Source organism: Camellia sinensis, chromosome 9, assembly GCF_055761805.1.
Source record: "Camellia sinensis isolate YWXY chromosome 9, ASM5576180v1, whole genome shotgun sequence".
NCBI classification, from domain to species: domain Eukaryota; kingdom Viridiplantae; phylum Streptophyta; class Magnoliopsida; order Ericales; family Theaceae; genus Camellia; species Camellia sinensis.
The window spans coordinates 43360586-43370350 of NC_138969.1; the positions used below are offsets into that span (position 1 = coordinate 43360586).

General features: G+C 31.0%; 1 protein-coding gene across 4 annotated transcripts; it reads left to right on the forward strand.

Annotated features, from left to right (window-relative positions):
• Window positions 1-1247: 1247 nt before the first annotated feature.
• Window positions 1248-9432, forward strand: APE2 (Glucose-6-phosphate/phosphate translocator-like protein). Of its 4 annotated transcripts, none has more exons than XM_082886702.1 (12): window positions 1248-1701; window positions 1780-1854; window positions 3521-3586; window positions 3714-3792; window positions 6436-6556; window positions 6653-6748; window positions 7320-7432; window positions 7553-7630; window positions 7736-7852; window positions 8176-8275; window positions 8380-8480; window positions 9139-9432. In XM_082886702.1, the coding sequence occupies exons 1-12, from the start codon at window positions 1547-1549 to the stop codon at window positions 9154-9156; spliced, it is 1119 nt and encodes a 372-aa protein (XP_082742828.1). In that variant the 5' UTR covers window positions 1248-1546; the 3' UTR covers window positions 9157-9432. The 4 variants fall into 4 exon arrangements, with proteins under 4 accessions (XP_082742828.1, XP_028099658.1, XP_028099657.1 ...); XM_028243857.2 differs by lacking the exon at window positions 9139-9432 and adding an exon at window positions 8593-8636 and having other exon boundaries at window positions 8380-8561; XM_028243856.2 differs by having other exon boundaries at window positions 1250-1696.
• Window positions 9433-9765: the final 333 nt, after the last annotated feature.

Consider the following 9765-nt stretch of genomic DNA (forward strand, 5'->3'; position numbering starts at 1 on the left):
TCTTTTAAAAGTCCAGAATTTCTCTAGATTAAAATTTCTCTGAATCAATTTGAAGGACCTTAGACATTACGAAAATATTAAATATCATTTACGCTATAAAATTTTAATATCAGGGACCCTAAAAAAAACTCTTAGTTATAATAGATGACACTTATAAATTATTTTGAGAGTTATTATATTGTTATTCCTCTTAGAAATTTATTTATTTAATGATACATTAATATATATTAATTAAAAATGATATACCAACTATATTTAGGATAAATTACATTGGTAATCCCTGCATTTTGTCTTTGTATCATTTTAGTTCATGTAATTTTAACTAGCTGAATTTTGACTCTTAATTTTAAATTATGCATCAATTTAGTTCAATTGATAATACTAATTAGGATTTTTTTTTCAAAAAAATTTGTCACTAAGTTGATTGATGTTAACTTATTGAATTGAATAAGTTTATACTTTTGCTTATAAAACCATATACATATCGCTTACGTGTGCATTTTCATTAGAAAAAAAAAAACAAAAAAACAAAAAACTAACAATTGTAATCAAGTATCCAAATTGATACTCAAAATTAAGCTAATTAAAATTACATAAAACAAAATGACAAAGAGTAAAAATATAAAAGACTACCAATATAATTTGCTCTGTAGCCATGGGATTCCGTCTCCTCAAATCTTTTTGACTCAATTTCAAATTTGTAAAGAGAAATGATACATAGTTAATACTTTACACACACTAAAGTGTTGTTTCACATGGATTAAACTAGTACATATTATTTTAACCAATCACCTTATTTGAATCACAATCAATCTTATTTGGATTGTATTTTCTCGTATTTAGGTCACATTACATTTCTATCACATCATTTCAGTCTCAACTCATTTTATATTTTTTCATAAAAGGTCCAAAAATATATATTAATCTAATACTTCTCAAACAACGCCTAAGGCCAATTTTGGCAACACAACATTTTAATCAAAAACTTAAAAAGTCAATATAAAAAGTCAACAATTCTTTTCATGTTTTAAACAAATTTTTTTAAAAATTAAAAAAATTACTAGAAAATCAAATCCCTACAACAACCCTAATAAATAAAAATTTAAGTAATTCTAGCATTGTTGAATTTTAAATTATGAATTATTTAGATGTCCGAATAACAATATGGAAAATAATATTTTATGATGGCCCCGCGGCGTACCGAATCATTCCAAAATAAGTACAACCCCATCCAAATTATATCAACCGTTGGTCTCGTCACCTCACAACCACTCAAAAAACGCTTCGCATGGTCTCTCAGCCCTCCTCGGCGCACGATATCTCCAGTCCCCCCCCCCTCTCTCTCTCTCTCTCTAAGTCCTCACTCTAGCCAACATCACATTTCTCTCTCTTTCTCTCTCTGTATAATGGAGTCTCGAGTTCTCTCCGGCGCCACCACCATCTCCGCCGGCATCCCCAGGCTCCGCCAGCCAGCACGCCTGAGCTCCGCTTGCTTTCCGATCGGATCCGGATCAGGCGCCGTCGACGGCTCCGGCGGGAACCTCATATGGGGGAGGCAGCTCCGGCCAGCCATACTCCTCGAGAGCTCATCATCATCGGCGGCTGCGGCTTTGAATTTTCCGGCGACGAAGAGGGAGGTTGTGAAGCCGAGCCGAGCCGCAGCTTCGTCGCCGGCTGCGGGCAGCGATTCAGGCGGGTGAGGTCCGTTTTCTCGGGTTGAGAAGTGATGGTTATGTTTTGCGTGTCTTTGTGTCTGAACCCGGCTTTTTGTATATGCAGGGATGCCAAGATCGCACCGGTCGGGTTGCTCGAGAAGTACCCGGCTATAACCACCGGGTTCTTCTTCTTCATGTGGTAAGTCACGTGGTTTTTCTAAATTGCGCCGTGGTGTTGTTCCCTATTTAAAGCTGTCAACTTACAGTCAAACCAGTTAATATGAAAGTTTGTTAAAATCGGGATTTAGATAGGATCGTTAAGATTGAATCAAATCGTAAAATTGGATCGATGGATATTTTTAGTTTTATTTTTTATTTTTTGGTTAATTTAATTTGGTTAAATCAGCTTCAGTTGGGAAGAATTTTTTTGATTTTTAATTTTTTTTTTAAAAAAATAAAATAATTATAATTTAAATATAATAATTTATCTTATTAATTTATTTTATTTTTTATATTTTTTTAATACCAATTCACCTCCAACCCACTTGCCAAACAACAGCAATATGTGAAACAAAATATAACGTCGTAAATTGTTTGTTGGAACTTAAAAATAAAAATGTTTGTACATTAAAATTTTAATTTTTTTTATCAATTAAAAGATCTCTGTAAGTATTTTAATTTGTCTAAAAAAATCAAAAGTTTTGACACTAATGCACATTATTTTTAAAATTTTGTTTTCTATGCATGAGGCGGAAGTTGTAATCGTGATTGGGGTTATGTTAGGAATATTGGAATTTTTTAAAGAACATTATACATATATAAAATATAAAATAAAGATGTGAGGCCCACATGTCCGGAGGAAGTGATTGTTTAATGGTCCTGATTACTGTGGTAGAGTATTGTTTCAGATCACTTGACACTTTTCTTATAATCTTAAGAAAAAAATATTTATTTGGTTTTAATTTTTTAAATTTAATTTTTAATATTTTGAATATTTTTTTTAATTTTTAGATACACTTCATACAAATACAATTAAAAATTATAATTTTGTAATTTTTTTAAAAAAATTCACTAAATATAAAAAATAAATTTAATATATTTTTGTATTCTTGTAGATTTATTAATTTTTTGAAATATTTTTTTATAAATATTTTATTTTTAGTTACATGTAGGTTAGTTCCATCTAAAAACTAAAAAATTTGTTTAAAATATTAAAAAAATTACTAAAAGTAAAAACACACGAAAAATAAAAAAACTTAAATTTTAGAAAATTAAATTCATAAAATATGAACAAAATAATTGAATCTCACAATTTTAACCAATTAATAACAAGTTAGGACATCATGTGAATATGTCTCACGACCATCACATAATTTAGTGGAGTCCACCCTTTATCTCACATTGTGATAGTGAGGATCACATGTGAGTGTTATGAACCCACTTTAAGTATTTTGAATTTATTTCGAATGAGTGTTATGTGATTGAAATTAAATTTATATAATGTAGGGTCCAGGTGTATGCAGAATAAATTTTTAGATAGTTAAGTTTGAATTTATAATATTACTGAAAATATATTAGTATTTTTTTTTGATACATCAAAATAAATAATATATTAGTGTTTACACACCACACAGTATCTCAATAAATACTAAATGTGTTGTTTGGATATCAAATTTTGAATTAAAACCAATTATTTCAATATTACTTATTGAACATAATTTTTATTCGAAAAATTAAATTTTGTTCAAATTTTGATATCCGTAATTACTTTTTGTTCGGCATAAGTGGTAGTCTAGTGTACAAATAGAATTATGCACAGATCTAAGTAAAATTACCAATCGGTCCTTTTCCTATTGTATTTCCAGGTATTTTTTGAATGTGATATTCAACATTCTCAACAAGAAGATCTACAATTACTTCCCATATCCCTAGTAAGTGAGCTTAATTTATAGTACTCGTTTGACTGATGATGTGCGCAGCATAAGAGACTGATATTGGGGGGTGTAAGTTAGCATGGCGATGGTGATGATGAAGGTTAGTTTTGTGTTTTGTGCGCAGTTTTGTGTCGGTTATACATTTGGGAGTTGGGGTGGTGTACTGTTTGGTGAGCTGGACCGTGGGCCTTCCTAAGCGCGCTGTAAGTGGACTCCTCCAAACCCATTTGCTCATGGTGGAGGGTGATTCTCTCCCGTCTATCATTTGAATTAATTTTTTGACAAAAATAAATGTCAAAAAAATATTTTTAAATTTTTAAATTTTATTTTTATTTATCGAAGATAAAATTATGTAAAATTGATAAATTTTTTATACATTTATTTATTTTATTAAATTAATTTTTATTATATGTTTTGATGATGATTATGTAATGGATGGTTATTTTTATTTTTATTAAATTAGTTTCTATTTTTTCAAAAGTCAAATATGGCGATAACTTTGATATCATTATTAAACCAATCCATTAAATCAAAACATCTAAAACTAAAAACATTTGATATCGATTAGACATTAAAAACCTACTAACCACCCATTACATGATCATCATCCAAACACATAATAAAAATTAACTTGGTAAAATAAATAAATAAATAAGAGATTTATAAATTTTACATAATTTTATCTTTAGTGGGTAGAAATAATTTTTAAAAATTTAATAATATTTTCTGACATTTATTTTTGTCAAATTAGTTTATATTTATCAAATTGACGACTTTGCTTTGAAATTGAGTAATGACATCTTCAATTGTTCTTATGTGGAACAAGATTCAAAATTCATGATCAAAAGTGTCACAATTGAAAAGTTAAGGACCAAAGCAACACGAGTTCCAAACTAACTATAGGGATTGTTAGTATAATTCGCCCTAATTTGAATTAAAGGATCTTGTTCGGGTTCTTGGAGTTTATCGTAAGTTTTGTTTTGATAATCTAAATCATTTGTTTTTATTGGACACTTTGTGTATATCTTTTATGAAAAAAATTAGATCGATTTAATAATCGTAACCTATTAAGCCTCCGTTTGGGAAGTGGGTTGGCTTTTTGGCTTTTTGGCTATTTTAGCCTGGGCTATTTTAGCCTGGTTTGGGAAGGGCTTTTTGGCTTTTTGGCTTTTTTGGCTTTTTTTGTGAGAGAGGATTGTAATGATTATGGGTTGGATTTGATGTTTTGTTTTTTGTGGCTAAAATAGCCTATTTTGTTTTTTGTGGCTATTTTAGCCAAAAAAGCCCAAAAAAGCCAATCCCAAACAGAGGCTAAATTTATTGCATTTGTCACAAAATAAAAATGAGTAGTCGATTTTTAAAAATTCAATTATCGTCTTTTTTTTTTCTTTTTTTTTTGTAACAAATGTGATAAATTGAGTAGCCTATGATTATTTAATCGACTTAATTTTTTTATGAATAATATACCCAAAGTGTTTGACAAAAATTAATAATTAGAATTATCGAAACGAAATTCATGGAAAAATGTACCACAGGCCCGTACATCACCCTTCACTTCATATTATGGCTTGTAAGGAATCCACCTCCTTTACTGATATACTTTTCAAAAGAATATTATTCATAGTTTATTTTAAATAGATTAATTACACTTACTTTCCTGGAAGTTTAAGAAAAATATTATAAAAAAAAACTCCACAATTTTGGATAAGAGAGCTTAATAGTATTACTTGACTGATAAGAAGTTCTATAATTCACAACAAGAAGATCTGTAATCACTTACTTGATCCCTGAGCTTAATATTGTACTATTTTGATTAGATGTTGCAAATCCCCTCAACTCGAACAAGAACACAAAACAACACCCATCTACCCTCATATTTGATATGTACGTATATATTAATCAACATATTGATTAGCTTTTACAGAAAATTATTTGGTTATTTTAAAAGTGGAGAAAGTAACTTTGGTTCATTTATTTGAAGAAAAGGTAAATTCGACATTCAAAAAATATATGGTATGACATAAGCAGTAGCCGCTATTTTATTAATGGTTCATTACGGTATGTGTTAATTTGTTATGCTTGAAATTTAAGGGGAGGTTCTGATAATAAAAAAAAAAAATTTAAGGGGAGGTTTGTGTAATTTAATCAAAACTAAAAGTCTTTTTGTATTTTTCTTAAACCTTGAGGAAGGAAGGTGTAATTTACCCTTTTAAAAAAATAAGAATAAGAATAGAAAAATGTTTGCGAGAGGCTTAAACTGAAGTGTAAAAGTCACATAAATCACAATGTGAATCCATATGCTTCCTATTAATGATGCCATGACCAAACTAAAACACTTGTATTTTGTATATAATTAATATATATATGTGTGTGTTATTTACACCTCAACATTAGGATCTTTAAGTATTAACATTGAGGACAAATAGTCAATGGGCATAATCTACAACTTTATTTGAGGAATATTATAAAGTTCAACTACATGATAAATTAAATAATAGCATCTCTTTGATAGTAGTGAAATAAATAAGATTTAAATTTTGATAATTTTGAAGAATGAGATTTAGCCGAGTTTTAATCTCTATTAATTCAGACCCCCTTCTCATTTACATTTTTTTTTTAGGAAAATGTCTCGTAGCTCAAATTTTGTGGCTCAAAAGTGGCTCAAATGGCCAAAACGACGTCGTTTTGGCCATTTTTATGTTGTTTTGTACTCAAAACGACGTCGTTTTGGCTATTTGAGCCACAAAATTTGAGTTACGTAGCATTGTCGTTTTTTTTATTACCTTGGCCACCCTCTTTCAAACGTGCTGATATGTTACCGGCTCATGACTCGTGGTTTTTTGTAGCCTATGGACTCAAACCTCTTTAAGCTACTCCTCCCTGTCGCTGTGTGTCATGCTTTAGGCCATGTGACCAGCAATGTCTCATTTGCAGCAGTTGCTGTCTCATTTACTCACACAATCAAAGGTAGCTCCATGCTTTTATGCGACCAAATTGTTAATTTTTAAATTATGCTTACTTTCCAAAATCTATTCGATTAACATTTAAATGTTTCTGAGCCAGCCCTGGAGCCTTTCTTCAATGCTGCGGCTTCTCAATTCATACTTGGACAGCAGATACCGTTGACTCTATGGCTATCACTGGCTCCGGTTGTTCTTGGTAAGCTCCTCTGTTTTTGTTTGTTTATCCTTGTCGGAGAATGGATACTTAGACATGTACTAACTTTTAATGTCGGTTGATGGAAATTGTGAAAAACCCAGGAAAAAAATATGGTAACTTTTAGATTCTGTAACTCTGACATGGATTGTAATTCTTAAGCTCCGTTTGATTAGAAAGAAAATACAGTACTAAAACAAAAAAAAAAATGGAAATGAAAATATATTATCTTGCAAGCATTTGATTAGGATGAAAATTTTGCTAGAAGATAGAGAAATTTGAAAATTTTAATTATAGATAACTCCATGCATGAACATATTTAAATTTTCTTGTGTTTTTTGCAAGAGATTAAGAACTTATTTTAATGGTAATATTGGTTATACAAGTAAATTAACTTTCTCCTAGTTTCCACCACTTTCATGCTAAACTTCACAAAAAAGTTTCTTATTTTTTTCATTTTCTACCACTTTCATCCTAAACAAACACAGCATCAGCAATGTGTGCAGAAAATTTATTTGAAATATTACACAGTTGACATATTAGTGTGTGATTTAACAACCAATTGAATGCACAGGTGTTTCGATGGCTTCACTTACTGAACTGTCGTTCAACTGGTTGGGCTTCATCAGTGCTATGATTTCCAACATTTCCTTCACTTACAGGAGTATATACTCGAAGAAGGCCATGGTTATCCTCACAATACTTTGGATTGTGCTCTTTTTAACTTAAATATGTGCCAATAAACTCAAAAGAAGTTTCTCTTTTATGCCTCTCTGTCTTTCGTTTTAATGGTCACTTCTTTTGCAGACTGATATGGACAGCACTAATTTGTATGCTTACATTTCAATTATTGCCCTCGTTGTCTGTATTCCACCTGCCATCATTGTGAGTAAGACTTCGCTTAGTAACTAATGTAGATTTTGGTTATCAATGAATTAATGTCTTATGCCAATTTCTTCTTTTTCCTCTGTTTACTGTTTGGTCATACAGTTGGAAGGACCTAAACTTATGAAGCATGGGTTTAGCGATGCAATTGCTAAAGTAGGGCTAACAAAGTTCATTTCGGATCTCTTTTGGGTTGGAATGTTTTACCATCTCTACAATCAGGTATGCTTTTTTTTTTTTCATAAAAAAAAAAAGAAAAGAAAAGAAAAAAAAGAGAAAACCATGAGAACATATTCGCAAGATAATTTCACTATTGACATTTGTTAATTCCATCAGCGATGAGAATCAAACTTGTATGGTGTGACATTACTATGTTAAATTAGTGATAATGCCATAACACGGCTCAATATTCTCACCTTGCCTGTTTCACCTGATCATGAGTTTTTTAGCCTTTTTTTATTTTTACTTTTGTAAGTTGCACCTATTTGAAGAAGTGTATAGCACAGTTTTAATACTGATAACACTTTTACTCTTTGGATTCTCAGTTGGCGACCAACACCCTTGAAAGGGTTGCACCTCTTACACATGCAGTTGGCAATGTGTTGAAGCGTGTGTTTGTGATTGGCTTTTCAATTATAGTCTTCGGTAATACACTTACACATTTCTTCTCATTTTGATCATGTCCGTTAGCTTTTTATTTATTGAATCTTCATATTCAGAAGACATCTAACAATTCAATTGCTATACAGGTAACAAGATATCGACACAAACTGGCATTGGAACATGCATTGCAATTGCTGGAGTGGCAATCTACTCATTCATTAAGGCCAAGCTGGAGGAAGAGAAAAGAGTGAGTCCTTCTGAAATATTCTCTAATATGCTTCAATTTGATAAAACATTCATAATATCACTTCACCATTGACATTTGTTAAATCCGTCAATGATGGGAATCAAACTTGTACGTTATGACTTTACTTCTTTATATGTTATGCTACTGCTAATACCATACACGATGATTGGATACATATGAGAAAGAGGCTAGGGTTTGGAGTGGGAACCTCAAGCACACAAACATCAATTCCCTATTTGCCCATCAAGATTATAAGTGGGCCTCTAAATTGGTTTCCACACGGAAGGCTTACCCCTTACCTACTTTAGTTCACGTGACATGACCAACATACGTACCCCTACTTCCTAGAAACTTGTCAATATCCTATACATATTTGTATATGATCACAACTAATGAGTCTAACTGACACCATTTACATCTTATTTGACAGTATGTAATAAAAAAATTTCTACCAAAATTAACACATATGTGCTTTCATCTGAAGTTCTGTGCCATTCGATTTTGGCATTTGGATGACTAGAGTAATTTGAGCAATTTATTTTATGGGGCACAAAAAGGATTCATTTTTGGGGGGATATCAAGAAAACATGCTATTTCTTGTTATTATTGTATTTTTCCTATAATCACCTCATTTGACCTGTGCTTGTACTTTTTGCAGCAAATGAAATCAGCATGAGAGAAAACAACAGAATGAACATGGAGGGTTCTTTGTTGTAGACGTAAAAGTATTTCCATTTGTGAAGTTAGTTATCCTTTTGCTTTTAATTTCTTTAATTCAAAGCACAAACAATTGCTGAACTGAAATCATCTCATGTTGACTGGAAATACAATAATGTATCACTTCTGGTTTTCGTAACCATCTTTTATGATTTCAAGCTCTGAAGGGAGTTGAAAACAGAATTTTCTGCGATAAAAGTTTTTGAATAATATGACGTGCAAGGGTTAATTTCAAGCTCAATGTATTTTTATTTCTTTCTTATCTATTTTCATGCATCAATAAGTGGTAGAAGGGGCAAAAATATTGAAAAATTTTACAGATTAGGAGGTGTTTGTTTAGACAGATTAGAAAAGAAGGGATTGCAATGCAATGGATTGTTAGTTCTAAGATAAATAGTTCTTGGACTATTTAGCTGGAGATGACGTGTAGAAAAAGGTTTTCTCCAACCCATTATCTAAGAGCTCCAACATTCTAATTGATGTGACAGCCTATGATTGGCCACTTATTATATTAGTTACACAATTCAAAATTTTTCTAATTTTTGTTTAATTCTTCAACGGTTAAAAT